The sequence below is a fragment of the Gobio gobio genome (assembly GCF_949357685.1).
Source record: "Gobio gobio genome assembly, chromosome: 6".
Classification (NCBI taxonomy): domain Eukaryota; kingdom Metazoa; phylum Chordata; class Actinopteri; order Cypriniformes; family Gobionidae; genus Gobio; species Gobio gobio.
In genome coordinates this window covers 49,793,473-49,813,992 of record NC_137102.1, presented here as the reverse complement: position 1 = coordinate 49,813,992, position 20,520 = coordinate 49,793,473, and the positions used below count along the sequence as shown (strand labels likewise).

The following is a 20,520-nucleotide window of genomic DNA, read 5'->3' as shown; positions in this document are numbered from 1 at the left end:
AAACAATTTAAAATGTTGAATAAAAACAATATTAAAAATGCTAAAATATATTATTATTATTATTATTATTATTATTATTATTATTATTATTATTATTATTATTATTATTATTTAGGTTCACTATTGGTATTGTTATATATTTTTTTAAATGAAAACTTTAAACTTTATAAAAATTTAAAATCACAAAAACAACTAAAAGTAAATACATTAAAATTAAATAAAATTCAAAATCAAAGCCAATTAAAAAATATTATTAAACACTACATCGGTATATAAAAACAAATAAAATGACAATGTTTAAGATTTAATGATTCCATATAAGCGACAGAAAAAACTAAATAAAAACATGTAGGGAAATTAAAAATGTTGAATTAAAAACAATATTAAAAATTATAATATATATTATTATTATTATTATTATTATTATTATTATTATTATTATTATTATTATTATTATTATTATTATTATTATATTTAGGTTCACTATTGGTATTGTTATATATATTTTTTAAATTAAAACTTTAAACTTGAAATATTTAAAATAACAAAAACAACAATAAAGTAAAATTAAATAAAGCTCAAAATCAAAGCCAATTCAAAATATTATTAAACACTACAATTGCATATAAAAACGAATATAATGACAATGTTTAAGATTCAAATGAATCCATATAAGCGACACGAAAATGGACAGAATGGGTGGATGAGTAGTTATTAAGGTGATTTGTTGATTTATTGAATCTGGTAATAGAAAGTGGCTGTCACGTCCATACATAACATCATTTGTGTGTACAGAGCAGCATTAAGCACTCAGAAGAGATGACAACTGTATTTAATCATATGACAATTGTATTCAGTGTGTACGCGACCACACACTGATGATGAACAGAGCTTGAGAGAGAGACGGAAAGAAACAAACAGATTGGATGTCTCTTTTGGCCCTGTTCTAGAGAGAGAAGCAGCAGTGTAAATTACTATGTCTGCCACAGTTCTCCTCATTTTGGTCCAAAAGCTGCTTTATACAGTCACACACAAACACACACACACACACACACACACACACACACACACACAGCACTATTGAGAAGGATTTGGTTTTCTAAATGGCGTTTGATGTGCAATTATTAAGAAAAGGACATCTGTGATTTAATGTGCAGGCCGGTAATGAAGGTGGACCAGGCCGCAAATAAGAAATCTAGCTTTAGTTCCGGCATTCCACAAAAGGTCAAAATAATATTATACCGCAATTACAGACATTATACACGCGGGATTAGATTTCTGAGGACGCTTGAGTTATCAGAACAAAACAGTAGGTGATTTGTTCTGTGATAAACACACAATTCACAATCACAAAGTGCGTCTGTGAAATACCAATTTACCAAACACCCCCTTTCGAAATGCCATTACTCAAATTCAGAAGAACCGAAAAGCCAAGATATCCTCCCAAATTTTGGCAGCCGCCATTAAAAAACCATCATGTACACACAAATCTACATCCTCAACACACGGCCCCCATCTGCTAGCGCTTGTTGTGGGTCATTTCGTGGGATTTTTGAGAGGGGAAGAGGGTTCTTCTCTCTGGGAAAAGCAGGGCGGATCATCTCACATGCAGACGGTGGAACGCTGATTGGACCGCGCGGTCTGAAAGGTGTAAACAAACTTCAACTGGATGAGTGGGATCTTCCAGATGTCCAAAACCGGAGTTTGTTGTGCGTAATCGTATCAGTGTGTGAGTGTGTGTAGGGGTTAGTGTCTGTACCCAATGACTAGCATGTGTGTGTTTGTTTATGCATGTTTTAATAGAGCTCTGCTGTGTTTGCCCATGCCTGATTGTGTGTGTATATAGAGCCGTAGGTGTGTGTTTATAAAGCAATGAGTGCTTTTCAATGGTCTTTTGTGCGTGTGTATATAGAGCTGCAAGTGCATGCATGCATGTTTTTTAAGTGTGTCAATGTGTATGTAAGTCTGTTGTTAATTTAATTCATGTAAAAAAATAATAATAATAATAATATCACCTATATAATATAAAATCAATGCAGATACACTAGCGTGGACTGGAGTAATGAGGCAGAAAACTCAGCTTTGCCATCACAATAATAAATTACATTTTAAGATATATTCAGTAAAAAAAAAAAAAAAAGAAAAAAAAAAAAAAGATTGTAATCATTTTAACAATATTACAGATTTTTTTTAAATCAATTAAATGCATTAGAGACTTTTTAATGTTTCCATAAATGCATGTAAAAATCTTACTGGCCTCAAATGTTGGATGTGTATATCAAAAACTACTAGCTAAGTTGCATTTAAAAACGTACTTCCGATTTTGAGTTTTTTAGCCATAGCAAACATAAGCAAATTGTATAATGTGCATATACAAATATTCTGGGTAAATGTGCCTGCCAGTCTACGTGCATGTCTTCCTAGCAAACCCCAACATGAAAAAATAAATAAAAATAATTCCACCTTAAGCAAGCATATAGATGTTTGCAGCATTTTAAAAACATATTCAAATGTTGGTGCTTACATCCAGATCGTTTACACGCATCTTCTTCTTCTAACGTTACTTCTTCCAGCGTGCGTGACAGGGTTGCCAAGTTTTCACAACAAAACCAAGGGGGTTAAAGGGTTTGTTCACCCAAAAAGGAAAATTCTGTCATTAATTTCTCACCCTCATGTCGTTCGACACCCGTAAGACCTCCGTTCATATTCGGAACACAAATGAAGATATTTTTGTTGAAAGCTGATGGCTGAGAAAGGCTTCAGATAGGCCTCCATTGGCATTCAGTACATTTACACTCCCAAGACCCATAAAAGGCACTTAAAACGTTGTTAGAAAGTCCATCTCACCACAGTGGCTCTACAATCATTTTACGATGCGACGACAATAGTTTTTGTGTGCAAAAAAAAATCAAAATAACACCTTTATCCAGCTTGTTAATTTCTTCCTTGTGTGCCTCCACGACGCATGCGCGAGAATATGACGTAGATCCGGCGTTCGGACACATGACCCAGAAGCGATTTGTTTACAAGCAGAGGAAGACGCGCGTGTCTAAGCTGTTGAATTCTACATTGATCGTGCTTTAGGTCTCAGCGTAGTTCTCAAAATCGGGCTAAAGTGTGCATTTCATGGATTCCCGAACCCCGGCGCTACGTCATATTCTCGCGCATGCGTCGTGGAGGCACACATGGAAGAAAAGAACAAGTTGGATAAAGGTGTTATTTTGATTTTTTTTGGCGCACAAAAACTATTGTCGTCGCATCGTAAAATTATTGTAGAGTCACTGTGGTGAGATGGACTTTGTAACGACGTTTTTAGTGCCTTTTATGGGTCTTGGGAGTGTAAATGTACTGAATGCCAATGGAGGCCTATCTGAAGCCTTTCTCAGCCATCAGCTTTCAACAAAAATATCTTAATTTGTGTTCCGAATATGAACGGAGGTCTTACAGGTGTCGAACGACATGAGGGTGAGTAATTAATGACAGAATTTTCATTTTTGGGTGAACTAACCCTTTAATCCTACACCCGGAAATGTACCTTCCATAGGGGCGGCCATTGCTAACCAAGCCATCACCTGCTGTTAGCATCCCATTGACTCCCATTCATTTTGGCCTCACCTTGACAGCAAATATCTTTACATCTGAGGCGTTTAAAGACTCCATTTGACTATTGTTTATTTCTTAAAGGGATAGTTCACCCAAAAACGAAAATTTGATGATTGTCTGCTTACCCCTAAGGCATTCAAGATGTAGGTGTCTTCGTTTCTTCAGTAGAACACAAATGAAGATTTTTAAGTCCAACCGTTGCTGTGTGTCACTCATAATGCTTGTCAATGGGGTCTAATTCTATTAAAAAAACATGGACAGACAACTTCAAATTAAACCCCGCGGCTCGTGACGACACATTGATGTCTTAAGACACGAAACGATCGGTTTCTGAGAGAAACCGAACGGTATTTATGCAAATATATCACCTCATATCAGACGAACGCTTCAGCTCAGTCGACTGCCATCACTTCCCGTGTGTGAGGTCAAAATTCTGGCCGGGTCATAGATATATACATAGATACCTCATTCGAGTGATCCACACCATGATCCACACAGGCACTAATGAGGTATCTATGTATATATCTATGACCCGGCCAGAATTTTGACCTCACACACGGGAAGTGATGGCAGTCTGCAGAGCTGAAGCGTTCGTCTGATATGAGGTGAAATAATTGCATAAATACCGCTCGGTTTCTCTCAGAAACCGATCGTTTCGTGTCTTAAGACATCAGTGTCGTCACGAGCCGCGGGGTTTAATTTGAAGTTGTCTCTCCATGTTTTTTTTACTCTAATATAATTAGTCTCCATTGACAAGCATTATATGAGTGACACACAGCAACGGTTGGAGTTAAAAATCTTCATTTGTGTTCTACTGAAGAAACGAAGACACCTACATCTTGGATGCCTTACACTGAAAAAAATTATTCGTTGAATTTACTAAAAAAATTTATCGTAAGTGGTTGCAATCAATTTATTTGATCTCAATTTAAACAAAAACACATGCAATTCCCATAGAACCAAATAATTTTTTTTTTATTAAAATCAAACAACTAAATTTTAATTATTTAAACAAGCACAAATTAATTATGCTTAATTTAATCGGGCCATAATCATTTTTTTCAGTGTAGGGGTAAGCAGAAAAACATCAAATTTTTGTTTTTGGGTGAACTATCCCTTTAAGAAACAAGACAATGTATAAAAGGCTCCATTACCTTGTATCTTACACTATCGCCCTGTAGAAGCCGTTTTTGTAAAAATAGGCTAACGATTGCGTCATAACCATGCGACAACTGGCGCATAGTAGAGAAATTACCGTATAGACAGGAGGAGGCAATCTTTTACTGTCTATGGGTCAATCGCGGGGACGTTGAGGCATAAAGTCCGATAAAGTCAAGGGAGAAGCATGGGGAGAAGCCCATAGAGAGACAAAAGCACCAGGACAAAAATTTAAACAACGTGATTCAGATTTCACTTTGCACAACTACTAGACGACTTACAACTGTCAGACTGGTTGCCCATGTCACATCTACGTCGTCAAGCTCAGTCTGAGGCTGCGCAGTACGCTCAGCCATCAGGAAGTGAGTGCTTCTAATTGCCTTCACTTTTCCCCGTTGAAGCCTATGGGGTCGCTGTGTCCATTTCTTTTACTGTCTATGGACAAAACCCGCCCAATTGCTACTCAAAACTAGCCCAAAACAAGCCCAATAGCTTTCCGGAGGGGTTCTCATAATCACATAATGCCCAACATAGTGCCCCATAATCACAGCCCAACAGAGCAGTATCAGACTAATATTCTGACTAGAATCTGAGTATGACAACGTCAGGCTACATTTATACATCATCTGAAAGCTGAATAAATAAGCTTTGAAGCCATTGGTGTATGGTTTGTTTGGATAGGACAATATTTGGCCGAGATACAACTATTTGAACATCTGGAATCTGAGGGTGCAAAAAAATGAGAAAATCGCCTTTAAAGTCGTCCAAATAAAGTCCTTAGCAACGCATATTACTGATAATAACACATTAAGATATATTTACGGTAGGATAAATGGGATTAAAATAAACCTGCTTTCGCAGTTTTTTCTTACCTCATTGGATTTTTTTTTTCTTGTTTAAAACATCAATCTTTTGATACATTTTTTAGAAAAGAAAACTATAAACTAAAAATATCTTGTCATTTTTGTACTCGAAAAAAAGACAAAAAAGTATTAAAATGACTGGAGTGTTTACACCAAATGAACCATAAGTAATATCAATGGCGATTTTTTAAATATTTCTTGACTTTAAACAACATTTTGATTTAAACAAGCAAACAATTCATAATTATTTTGAATAACCAACTGGACACCACTCACACGATTAAATATGCTCCTAATGAGGTCATCTGACAAGCATAAGGAGGTCATGTGACAGCAATATGCAATAGCCTAAACCCAAAGTTAGCATGAAAATACATGGATAGAAAAGCAGCTTATGTCTACTGTATATGTAGGTGTTTATATTTGCCTGCCTCATTTTGAGTGTGCATACAGTTTTTTTTATTTTTTTTATTATTATATTATTGAGATTTATACATCATCTGAAAGCTGAAATAAGCTTTCCATTGATGTATGGTTTGTTAAGATAGGACAATACTTAGCCGAGATACAACTGTTTGAAAATCTGGAATCTTAGGGTGCAAAAAAATCTAAATATTGAGAAAATCGCCTTTAAAGTTGTCCAAATGAAGTCCTTAGCAACGCATATTACTACTACTAATATATTTAGATATATTTACGGTAGGACATTTACAAAATATCTTCATGGAACATGATCTTTACTTAATATTCTCCTAATGATTTTTGACATAAAAGAAAAATCGATAATTTTGACCCATACAATGTATTGTTGGCTATTGCCACAAATATACCCATGCGCCTTATGACTGGTTTTGTGGTCAGGGTCACATTTGTGTACTGTATGTTAGTGTTTATACAGTGTGAGTGTTTGCATGGTATTTATGTGTATTTATAACACACACAAAATACTTTCACAGAGGAAAAAGCTATGCTATTTAAAGCTATATGTGAGTGTGTATGTTTGTATAAAGCTGTCTGCTCTCTCCAGGTGTGTGTCAGTTCAGACAGCTCATGCGGTGTGTGTATCTCTGTTCAATTCCGCAGCCTGTGAGGGGTCGTCCGGCCTCTCACCCCTCTGTCAGAGCGCTGGAGACACACAGCGGCAGAATACAGAGCCAGATCCGCACCCCAAACGGCTCGACCCAGCCTGGTCTGAATCACTTTTCCTGCAGAACCCGAGCTGAGCCGAGCCAACGTGGCCTCGCTGTGCTGAGTGCTGTGGCTAATGGGGGAGGTTATTTTATTAATATGCGGATTTTACTCCGGGTGACAGCCATCATCTCTCACCCTGAGGGTGAGATCTAATCCGACTCTCACACAGATATGTGGACACATACACACAGTGATTATTCAGACTCCCTCCAAGCAGGGTCAAAATAGCAAAGCCAGCTGTGCGTTAGACAGATAGAGTGAACGAGGGAAAGTAGGTGACAGAGAGAAAAAGAGATAAACCTTCCTGGAGACACATTGGCTGTGTTCTAAATGGCAAACTCGCATACTCATCACACTATTTTTGCAGTAACTATAATGTTCCATGTATACTTTTTTTTTTTTAGATGCATGGAAAACCTGTATGATCCACAATTTTTGTTGCCAAAAAGTGTAGTATACACTGCACGCTAGGGGTGTGCCATATCATACCGTCCACGATAACACCTGTATACATTTTTACATGATAAAAAAAGTGTCATATCGCAATATCAATTATATAGCAACGCAATGACGTATGGCGCATTTACGTTCCCTAGTGCGCACAACAACAACACCTGTGAGCAGCATCTCAGCCTTCGAAGACGATTTAGTACCTAAAAAGGGAGCGGTCAGACAACTGACTACTGACAAAGCATTGATAAGCTGTTATTGATGTTTTCAGCACAATATTTAACTGGAAGGGTAAAATTGTCGGTTATTTTCGTCAGTTCGTGAGATCTAGCATTCTGCTCGGTTTGAATCAGACACAGAGATAAAGTAGTGCGTAAGATTACATTTATTTGAATTAATGGATCATAGCATTTATTTGAATTAATTATCAAGAGCTAGAGAGAGAGATTCATACCTGCGTGACTGCGTTTGTTCAGCGGCTCTCTTAACAACGAAGATGTGCGTTTATTACTTAAAAATAGCGATCTGACCCCATCATTGCTGAGAAATATAATGTAGTGATTTTCAAATTTCATAATGTTATGTAATGTTATTTCATTGCTAAAAGTCGCGGGGCTGCGTTGATACATTTCTGTGCTCCTGAATGTGCAGCGCAATCTCCGCTCTCTCTATACGAGTGACGTGTGTGTGTGTGTGTGTGTGTGCGCTTCACATTTGAACAGCGCATTAATATAGAACGGTGATTCAACTGACTTGAAACTACCTATGCATTAAACTATTTTATTCCAGACAATCAGAATAGAATACTCAGACTAGTATACTTTAGTATTGTTAAACTGAAATATTAAGGAGTTATACTTTTACTTAAGATTTCCGGTGAAAACACTACCAGCTTGTACCAAGATTTAAAAAAAATTCTTTGCTTACATTTGACTTATGCTTAATACTGTAATGTGGCTGCTGCTGCTGCTGCTGCCTTATGACAATAGATTTACACGTGGAATTAAGCATTCTGTCTTCAATGACAGTAGCTTATTGGAAAAGGACGGGAAATGCCTTTCGTTTAGTTTGTACTAATAAATGCTGCTGCCTACCAGCTGCAATCACCGATAAAACCTTGTTCCATATATTTTTTTCTAAATCATCATAAATAGTAGCCTGATGTTGTCATACTCAATTCTAGTCAGAATATGAGTCTGATACTGCTCCGTTGGGCTGTGATTATGGGGTGTGTTTCAACCAAACCAGGAAAGACCTCCAACCAATCAGAGCAACGGAGCGACGCATAACGTTAGTTGTCAAATGTCAACAGAACTCAACTGCACACAGTGTTGCCAAGTCTGCGGTTTTCCCGCAGGCTGTTTTTCCATGTCCCGGGTTGAAGCGACCCCAATTATGTGATATTTAGACCCAGGAATGCGAATTTTAGCAGGCAACCCTGCCAAAAAAACACATATTTTACCCCCCAAACGCCATTTTTTTCCAGAGAACCCCCCTCAAATGTTGTGGGCGGGGCTAAGTTCGGCTGGCATCCAGGCTACATAAATAGCATTATTACAAATATTCTTGAAATATTGTGATATAATATTGAGGCTATATCGCCCACCCCTACTGCACACTGCATATCCCAGAATGCAATGTACATAATTTCACTGCCAAAAGTCACTTTCTTTCACTGCATGAAAAGTGGGATTTTCGTCAGTATGTGACACTGTAGATTGCCGTGAAACTTCAGGTTTACGACTGTGCACGGCAATTTGCAGGCAACACCGAAAACTGCCGTAAATTGTCGGAAATTGGGCCTTGCTTGGCAGTTGTCCCCCCATGACCCCCCCCTCCCCTTAATTCTAGGGGAGGCTTTATCATGTAAATGAAGATGCTGTGAGCTACACAAATGCAAATCAGAGTAGCAGCAGGGGGAGTTTTATCTAGGTTCTGAATTTTTTTGACTAAAACAAGTTTAAAGTTTAAGTTAAAATGTTAACTTAAATTTAAGTTAAATGTACTCGTTTTAGTACACATTACTAAATTTTTAGGGCAACCAGTTTGCTCCAATTTTTTAAGTAGATTCAACTTGTCCGGGCTCACAGTGTAGATTAATTACTCTGTATGTCATTAGCAATAACCAATGTTATGTAAAAAAAATAAAAAAATACAGGACAGCAGTTCATGTCTTCAAACTTTTGAGAGGTTATGTGATGCAACAAGACAATGAACCAAAGCACACAAATAAATCAAGTAAAGCATACAGTTTACATACCAACATTAATTTTTCCACCCTGCACTGTGAATGATTTTTTAAATGGCTATTAATCATAAATGTGAAAAGTACAAGTTTGTTTGTTTATAGTTAAGTCAGATTGTGTTTTTCTGTAATTGTCATTTAAATTGAGCTCACACCACATTTTATGAATTATCAATGAAGATTTTCAAGAGGTGGTTTCCTGGACAGGGTTTAAATTATGCCAAGAGTAGGCCTTAATCTATTTAATCGTGAGTTAAAAAATTGTTGCCTGGAACAAAGATTAAGCACAGATTACTAACACCTGGACTATGAGTCCTGAACTAAAATAAACTGGATTCATTTACAGTTTTATCTAATTGCTTACACACAATTTCTGAAAATATGGCTCCATTTCTAGTAACTCTACACACAAAACATCAGACATCTCTTGCAAAAGCAACACTTTGTGCAAAACTATTTTAACTATTTCCAAAAATGTTGTTTTTGCATATATCTAACTACACACAATGCACAACTGAGGAATTTACAGTTGAACTGAAATCAACTGAACTGAATCAACACTGAAGTCACTTGAGCTGAATATTGACACTATATTGGCTTGTTAGAGCCGGTTTACAGCAGAATTTGTTTTGAACTTGTTACTGAAGCTGCTATGAAACAATATATTTTGTTGTATGCATATTCTTTCTTTCTCAAACCTTAGTTTTGATTTCTAAGTGATCAATTTATGTATGTGTTTTCACACATGATCATTGGCTGTATGGGTCCTCAGTAAATGAATGTGGCATTTAAATGGCAAAAGTTATTCTTGTCTCTATAACTTATGGCTTCCTAAAGACACGTTTATGGGTAAATAAAATATTAATAATATAAATAAAATGAATATCAAAACATATTTTAAATATAATGAAGTCATTTTATTTTAGCACTCATCAGATGTTCCTGGAAACAAAACAGAGACAGAACAGTATAAACAAACTATACAACAAACTAAACACCAAATTACAAAAACATTATTATGTGAAAGTGAATAAAGTTGTGTGTTTTCAGTTATAAATATGTGCTGTGTAAATTAGCCTATACTTTTAGAAATTATATATAGCCTAACTTTAAAAAACAAACAATAACCCATATAGATAAATTATAATAATTGTATAATATTAAGCATTTACTTAATATACATTGTAACATTAGGCTACTTTACTCTAGCACAGTAGTCAGTTAAGCAATTAATTAATATCTTATATTAATATGTATGTAGCCTAGGCTACATCTAAAGGTAAGTCTGCTTTAAAAAAAAATATATTACACTTCGACATGTACAGAATGTGCGCGTTAAGAAACACGTTCAAATGTGTCTTCTTAACATGTTAAAACTGTGCGTGAAGCGGAAAACAGGGCGTGTTGAAGGTTGAAACGATCATAAGTCACGCGTTTCGTATAAAGAGATTTGGCCCCGGGCGCGTTCCATATCAGAGCCCTAGTCCAATGAGGTGCGAGGTCGAGGTCATGGCCATGACGCGTAGAAGACGAGCTTTAAACTATTTTTTTATGTTTTTTGCTGCTTTCCTTTTTCGTGATCAACAATGACAGGACACCGTCTTCAACTCAATCTCTGCATGGACGCGACAAACTTTTTGGACTCATTTTCAGGAGGCTGTCTTCGTCTTCATAACTCTGAGGCAAACTGCAGGCGCTATGAACCACAACATGGGTAATGTAACGTTACGATTTAAAGAATATGCTTTTATTCAGCTGTATAAGGAAATGGATGCGTTAATAGATCCGAGCTTAAAACTGCACATTTTGTTTACACAGACTATCCTCACCTCATAACGAAGCCGTGTGCTCTTATCTGCTTGGAGCGATTTCCGCGAGTCCAGATTTAACCGCTGATCATGACGAAATTGTGTGTAAGTAACTTCTAATGTGTTTCTCATTCCTTGTTTAATTTTACCGTGACTGTTTTTATTAATACCAGTCTCATGTAATTGTTTTCCAGCTGCCTGTAAGACGTATTATGAATCGACACGCCGGAGCTTCAGATACAAACAACCTGAAACTGCGAAGTTTAGCTCGGAGTCGATCAAGAAGAAAAAGGGTAAGATTTATTATATTAGATCCGTTTTTTGTCAATGTGAGTATTTTTCAGGTTGCTTATTGTCTTTATGGATTGTATTACAGTTGCTGGAAGCGAGAGTGTGCTGGATGAGGTGGACATTTGGAAGTCCACGACCATTGAACTCATGTTTGACGAGGAAGACGGCTTTGTTGACGGGGTGTCTGGATGGATTGTGCGGCCACCGCCCTCTCGCAGCCTGGAGCTCGACGAACTTTACATTACATTACGAGACATTACTGCTGCACTGTACATAGTTGTGTGTTTAACAATAAAGCTCTTTCTTTGAGTAAACTGCTGTGTTTTATAAATTAAGCCCTTTCTTTGAATGAACAGCTGTATGCTTATAAACTCCACCTACGTCATGGTTCGTTTACGACAATTTGTGGCACAGACGAGCGCGACGTTCGCTGCCTCTAAATTGTCGAAAACTGCCGAAAATTAGGGAGATTTCCAGGAGTATACAGGCGTTTACGTGGTCGAAAATCCCACTTTTCATGCAGTGTTTGTAATGTTTTGTCCTGTTTTCTATGTTATATTTAACATTCTTAAATAAGTGAGACATAAGTGTTGTTTTCTGAGAAATTAAGTCCGGTTTTATGTTTAAAACAAGAAGGAGGGGGAACAAATCTACAAATGGGATAAAATAAACCTGCTTTCGCAGTTTTTTTCTTACATCATTGGCATTTTTTATTGTTTTAAGCATAAAACTTTTGCTACATTTTTTAGAAAACAAAACGCAATATCTTGTCATTTTTGTACTAGAAAATAAGACAAAAAAGTATTAAAATGACTGTAGTGTTTACACCAAATGTAATATAAATGGCGATTCCTGCTATTTAATCAAAGTGACACAATTTAAGAAATGTGTACAACATTTTGAATTAAACAAGCAAACTATTATTATTTATTTTTAATAATCAACTGGACACCACTCACAAAATTAAATATGCTCCTAATGAGGTCATCTGACAATCATAATGAGGTCATGTGACAATATGGCATACTATTGTTTGCTTCTACAAACTAGTTTTACAACAAAACAGTAGGCAGCACACAGTGTGTAATGTGCACTATGTAGTAATCCCTTCCAAGACATAAAGCTGCTCAGACTTCCTTTGAGACACATTTATAATAGCTCAGACACCTTCATTAACCCAAAAGACCAATTACTCTAATCAACCTCTAATCACCCTCTCCAGGTCCAAATCGACCAATGAAAGCAGAGGGGAGTGGGAAGGTTTGGAACCAGACGACCATCAACCAAAACAGACTAATGAACATTAAAAGAATACTTATTACCCCAGGTTGCCTGTGCTGGTAAAATCAACCCTAGGGAATTTATGAAAACTTCATAAGAATGCAATGTGGGTGTGTGTGTGTGTGTGTGTGTGTGTGTGTATGCAAGTTCAGACTGCAATATATTACCCCATCAAAAGCCTTTATGAGAACTCGCAGATCAAAGCAGCAGTAATTAGTGGTGACTTGCTGTGTGCAAAATCGTTAATCCGCTAACACACTGGCTTTTAAAAACCGCGGCCACATCTAGATGACAGACTTTACACCAGACACTAACACCCAGCAAAACCTCAACCATCTTTAATCTTCAAAGTTTATGAACAACTTTATCGCCCCTTCCAGATCACTGAACATTCCAGAAGACATCCGACACCGTGTCCGCACCAGGCACAACATGACACGTTTCAACTTTTCATCATTTCTTTGTCGCTTCCAACAATTGTTGGTATGTTTCTGCCCATTCACACCTATATTGCTTATAACTTCACTTGTTCCTTTAATATATTAAGATAAAAAGTTAACTTGCATACTTCCTCGCCAACATGTCAAGATCCAGGTTATGTGTACTGTCATTGAAAGCAAAATACAGTACAAAATAAAGCCAATCCAAGCATAACTAATGTTTAATATACAGGAAATGAAATGTCCTGTTCCTGAAGGGATCCTTTAAATTCTGTAAGTTGCGAGGTGGCTTCAGCGGGTCCAGCATTAACTTCTTGTTTTTTTCCATCTTCGAACACATCAACTTAGAGGGCAAAATGTTTACTTGCTGCTTAATATATCCCACCCACTAACAGGTGCCGTGAGGAAGAGATGACCAGTCTTATTCACTGCACCTGTCAGTGGTCATAATGCTATACCTGGTCAGTGTACACACACACATATTATATATATATATATATATATAAAATATAAAATTGTATATATACATTTATATAAAAAATAGAACTTAATTTTGACCACAACATATTATAATACCTCATTCTTTTTTTTTTTTTTGGGGGGGGGGGGGGGGGGGGGGATTAATAATTAAGACAGGACCTTGCTTCTCACTGTGTAAAAACTGATTTTAAGTTTGTGTTTTGAGGCAGTTGAGGAGTCTGAAAGAGGTCTTAAACAGGGACTATATAGACATCATGACCATCTCTCTATGATAAGAAGACCTTGCCTGCAGATGCCAACGAACTCAACAAAGCTGCCACCTGTGTGTTTTTATGTGTAGAGGCACCAGTGGTCCTCCCACACTAAGTGGTATATCTTTTTATTGATCGAGACAGATAGCTGTCAATCAGTCTTATCGTCTCTCTACACGTTTGGTCCTGAGGGAGTCAATATGGCACTGGCCTTGAGTGAAGGCCAAATCAGTTAATTGCAGACCTTGAGAGAACAATATGATCATGTGTGTCAGTGTCCACATGAAAAGAGAGCAACTAAAAATACAGACAAGAATGAGAAACTGCGTCTATGGGTCTGATTTTGCCTAAAATAAATAAATAAATAAAATAAAATGTGCATGGACGTTATAATGAAAATAATAAAATACTGTTTTATTTAGAATTATATTATGTTATATTTATAATAGTGGATGATCAATATGCAATTTTACAAAATGACAACATCAACACCACATTCTGCTCTCTTTCCCAAACACGATCTCAAACACATGTGCACATCGCCATATTAATCCACTCAAGTAAATCTACTCAAACTCAAAATCTGTTGCCCAGAAATCTTCTCAAATAATCAGAAATCGGCACATATCTCTCAATTCAATCTAGTGGAAGTTCATTAGTCAAAGCTACTGCAGAACTGCCAATACGGAAGTGACTTAAACTGCAATTCATCAACAGGCCACTAGAGACAGGCTCCAAAAGGGAGCAGAATCTCATTGAGCTCCATGTTAAAATGCCCAGTTTTACAGCAGAAAAAAAAAAACATTTTTAAAGCCTGGCACAAATTATGGTTTTGGTCTATATATCTAATTTTGCCCTTCATTACAACTGTGAGGGGGGTACATTTTTTTATAACTTCGTTTACATTATGTAAAGCCTTAAAGTTCTGCATAATTAAGGGTGTGGCCACTTTGAGTGACAGGTGGAAAGTCGTTTGTCTGGTGTCTGTTAGTCATCACGTGACCTCAGCTCCACCCACGTCCCGTCTCTTTGCCCATTTTCTGTTATCCGGGAGTGACTCGCGATGACGCGATGACACGCTGCCAAGATGGCAACTTCCAGCTCGACCCTACTTTACGCTTCAAAACTGTTCTTCAGAATCCTATGGGTGACGTCACTGACACTACCTCCATATTTTTCTTACAGTCTATGGCTACATCTCATGAAAAAAGACCAACTTAGTCACTGGGTCACCAGCAATTGTTGGGATTTGGTTTCTTTTGTCCGTACTTATCAACTAGCTTAACCAGCAAGATGTATTTAATCAGCCTGCTCACTAAAATGTATTGCTGGTAAATATCATGGCTATACTGTACTGGTCCAGCTCTGAACCAGCATAAACCTGGGATAATTTTGAAATTCATTCAGTTGAATGTCTTTTCAACAAAGAGAAGTCTTGTCAGTGAGAGAAGCTAAGCAAGATACCAGAGACTACCCCGCGTTTTCCACCAACTGAAAAGGATCAATTTAAAACACTAAAAATAGACGTTAATGAACCAAAGGTCAACACTATTGAGACCCAAACTCTTACCTCGACAGACGTTCCCATTATCCGGCTCGAATCCCGCCTTGCAGGTGCAGCTCCCAATCGGAACCATCCAGTCCCCATCGCCGTTACAGTACAACTTAATCGGTACGTCCACTTCCTCAGAGTTCGGGATGCACATCCCGCGAGCGATCACCAGCGAGGTGCTCTCTGCCCCGGTCATAGTCTCTGGAAAGATTGCAAAGTTCTGCACCACGCTGGGGCATTTCTTAAAAAACACACGCACGGACAGCAGGGACATGCACGCACCATAGTCCTGAAATGCCAGATAAAAGCCATTTTTCGACAGTGGACCGAAGCTCCGCACCTCCGTGTTCACTTTCATCAACCTACCACCAAAATCCACCTGTGAGAAGCTCTCGTCTGCCGCAATGGTGTCCACCTTCAAATACGGAGCCTCCATCCAGAACGCCGTGCCTTTGGTGGCGATGACGGAGTCCGTCTCGTAGTAGTACAGGTTAAAGGTCTCCTTACAGGACCCAGGCACTCGCGGGATGCTGCTGCAGTCTCGGACGGTGAAACGCATCTCCACATAGATGCGCTGAGCACCGCGCCGAGCGATGAAGGTGGTGAGCAGCCAGTTGTTCTGGTTGGACTCGAAGACGTTGCACACCTGGTACGTTCGAATGGTGTTGAGGTTCTCGTCATAGCCGCTTACTTCCTCCCACTGGAAAAGAAAAACAATTGGAGGTTTAGCACAACAGAAAGAACAATGGCAGATGACCGTACACAATTAAAAGGACATAAATGACACTCATAGTTAATTTATTTAGTCTATTACTATGACTTTCAAAAGTGTGGTAAAAGTCAAGCCCAACAATTGACAAAATTAATGATAGGTAACACTTCAGTTCAGGGTTCAATTCTCACTATCAACTAGTTGCTTATTAGCATGCATATTACTAGGATACTGGCTGTTTATTAGTACTTATAAAGCACATATTAATGCCTTATTCTGCATGATCATATTCTACATCCCTCAATCCTACCCAATACCTAAACTTAAAGGAACACTCATTTTCCAACTCCGCTAGAGTTCAACAGTTGAGTTTTACCGTTTCCGAATCCATTCAGCCGATCTACGGGTCTGGCGGTAGCACTTTTAGCATAGCTTAGCATAGATTATTGAATCTGATTAGACCATTAGCATCTCGCTAAAAAATGATCAAATTGTTTCAATATTTTTCCTTTTTAAAACTTGACTTGAAGCAGGTTGTCACATTGGTTATGTTGATGGAAGTTAGCCTATTTTCAGGCGCTGCGTAATATCGTTGTGCCTGTTGCACCCATGGTACGGCAGCGAAGTTACGCAGGAATGAGAGTATAGTTCCTAACTTTTCATTTTCCGTCGGTCTACATCAGTACACGATGTAACTACAGAAGAGTCGAGTTTTAAATAGGAAAATTATCGAAAGTCTTTGGTCAATTTTGAGCGAGATGCTAACGGTCTAATCAGATTCAATGATCTATGCTAAGCTATGCTAAAAGTGCTACCGCCAGAACCAGAGATCAGCTGAATGCATTCGAAAACGGTAAAACTCAACTGTTAACTCTATAGGGGAGTTTGAAATGATCCTTTTTTCAAAAAAATGGCGTGTTCCTTTAACAACTACCTACTAACAATTAATAAGCAGTAATTAGGAGTTTATTGAGGTAAAAACAAACTATTTAATAGTGAGAATTGGACCCTCATCTAAAGTGTGACCGAAAAGATAATTTTGGGGAAATGTTTATAATGCTTAAATCTCTTAATATAAAAAGGACAATGATAATTGTGTTGATGCAGGGAATGACTCATTTGAGTGAATATTTTAAATACTCATTCATAACACACACATACACAAAAAAAATGTCTTCAATTACTGGTGTTATAATGTAACCTGAACAAATCACTGAACAAAATGATTTTGGGTGAACTGATTCAAATAATTCTAGTCACTAAGTAAATACATTATACACAGTAATGTGCGTTTTAGCACCCAGATAACTTTCCGTTTTCAGGTCAATGGTGTGAAAAAAACTCTTATTTCATCTGAAAATTGTGAGAGGTGCTTGTTGAAGTGGAATGAAGATGAGAAATATCACTGCTGGTCCATTTGATGCTATCGATGTAGAACCGTGGCCTGAACACAAGACAGGTTTCTGCCTTTCATAAAATATTGATACAAACCGAGTTCCCAGAAACCTCTCCAACCCCATATTCCCCACCCAAAAAACCATCTAAAAGCTTTTAAACACTACATCACTTTAAAACTTTTTTTTTCCCTCACTGAGATGAAGAACCCTTTATGGCCTCTATTTCCGAGTTTCAGATCACAAAATCTGTCTCCCTAATCACCTGAGGTGGGCGAGGAAGCCGCTACCATCTGCTTCGGTCCAGGCCAAGTGCGGCCAGCCACTTACCATTACAATATTACCATATTATAAAATGTGATGCGTAACAAATTTGAGATTATGCGCTATCGAATTACAATTAGAAGTAAGTGGAGCAGTATATGGCTGCCCTCCTGCAACCCTGGTAAAAAAGCACCATTGGCAGATTGTGAAACATGGCACAGACAGAAAAAAAGAGAGAGATAGAGTGCAGCCATTGAGTTTAGACTGCTGTTGAAGGCAGTTCTGCTGATGGCTGTGGACATTAATCTAAAAAAATAAAAGAAAAAAAGCTTGATGCAATAGAACAGAGATTTTCAGACATTTTTATGCCAAACGATGAGAGCCTCCATTGTAAAATATGAAGACAGCAGCATATTTCCACATGTAAAAGACCCATTTACACTGTATGAGAAAAAAACATGATATTATAAAATGCAAAATGCTAGCAAAATTAAATAAATGCTTTTTGCTTTTATATTTTCACAGTATTTAGGCCAACAAACAAAAAAATTGTCTGGAAGATACTGATTTTGTGTGATTTTTCACAATAGATGTAAATAAGTTTGTTGTATTATATTTTATTATAAATATGTGTATATACCACTGACAGGTGAAGTGAACAGCACCGACTATCTCTTCATCACGGCACCTGTTAGTGAGTGAGATATATTAAGCAAGTGAACATTTTGTCCTCAAAGTTGATGTGTTAGAAACAGGAAAAAGTATAAGGACTGAGGCAAGCGTAAGGATTTGAGCAAGTTTGACAAGGGCCAAATTGCCATGGCCAGATGACTGGGTCAGAGCATCTCTAAAATTGCAGATTTTGTGGGGTGTTCAGTGGTCAGTATTTATCAAAAGTGGTCCAAGGAAGGAACAGTGGTGAACCGGCGACAGGGTCAAGGCTCATTGATGCACGTGGGGAAACGGTATTCGCAAAGCAAAAATGGTTCAGGAATGGTTTGAGGAGCGCAACAACGAGTTTGAGGTGTTGACTTGGCCTCCAAATTCCCCAGATCTCAATCCAATCGAGCATCTGTGGGATGTGCTGAACAAACAAGTCCGATCCATGGAGGCCACAACTCGCAACTTACAGGACTTATAGGATCTGCTGCTAACATCTTGGTGCCAGATACCACAGCACACCTTCGGGGGTCTAGTGGAGTCCATGACCTAGACAGATCAGGGCTGTTTTGGCAGCAAAAGGGGGACCAACACAATCAGTTAGGTGGTCATAATGCTATGCCTGATCTGTGCCTCAGCTGAGATTTGACAGCTGTGGTGGAGGGCAAGACTTTCAAATGATTAATAGCTTTTCTTTTCCTCTTAAAAACCTATTGTATGGGTTTAGAAGACTTGAAACAAGCTATTCTGAAAACTTCCATGATCATTTTAGGTCCTTTTTGGAGATGACGGCCTCAAGTCACTGTATGGAAAAGAGCAGCATCAACATTCAACCTAACATCTCCTATTGGGTTCTATAAGAAAGACATTCACGCTGGACTGAAACTAGGGTGAGTAAATCATTTTAAAATGATCATTTTAACCATAGCTGTCCAAACACACAGTCCATGCGGTTAAAAGCCTGATTCTTTAATACCGATCCAATCCTCCAGTCCCAGCGGTGGACAGCTGCGAGGTAAACGTAGGGTCATGTTGCCCGTACGTGATTGCTTGCTGCTTGAACCGTTCAGTTCACTGTTAAAGCTGGATAACAGGCACACCACCGCACGGCCCTGTGGGTAATCTCTACCTTTTAACAGAGCAGGCTGACCGATTGAACCATCCTACGCTATCCCAGAATTCCCTTGAGGTGGCACAGCCGTGGGAGAGGGAAACAAATACAAGGTTTGTAAGTGGACTCTTGAGGGCTGTAAACGTACGGCATCGGTACGAGAAGTGTGTGTACCTGTGTGGGCGCTGTTTGTTTTGTCTAAGTGTGTACGGCTTCTGGAGGGTTGCTCACTCATGGATTCTCACCAAATAAAAGTCTGATCCAAGCAAACCTTGAGGTCGTAAGATGGGCTATCAGCATGCGTGTGCACCTTTGCTGTTTGTGTGCGTTATGAAAGCAGAAACAGAGAAAATCTAATCTGAACAGTGATGGATGCGTCTGTGTGGCAGCTTGAAACCCAGGTGGAAAAATTGATGTTGGCAAAACAGTATAATCTCCACTTCCGGAGAGAAAAAAAAGAAAAGAGTATGTGACGCAGTTGAAACAAATCACTAAAAGAAATTGTTCACCTGAAAATGAAACATTGGTCATTATTTACTTTTGTCATTCTAAACCTGGCTTTCTCTCTTCCGAGGAACACAAACAGGGGGGAAAAGTTCACTATTTTCTATGTAATCACAATGAATATGGACTGGAATGCCGTAAAAGAATCATAAAAGTGGCCCATTTGACAGTCTATTATACGACAGATGTCTCCAACAAGATGTTAAGTGCAAACGGTCAGCGAGTTGAGAACCATATCAGTCCAATTCATCAGACTGTGTTC

General features: G+C 38.1%; 1 protein-coding gene across 1 annotated transcript in view; it reads right to left on the bottom strand.

The window, feature by feature from the left end:
* ephb1 (EPH receptor B1) overlaps window positions 1-20,520 on the bottom strand; it is a 419,430-nt gene that overhangs the window by 223,909 nt on the left and 175,001 nt on the right. Inside the window, exon 3 of the mRNA XM_079818972.1 lies at window positions 15,632-16,313. Coding sequence (XP_079675098.1) covers window positions 15,632-16,313 — 682 coding nt within the window. The remainder of the gene's footprint in view (window positions 1-15,631; window positions 16,314-20,520) is intronic.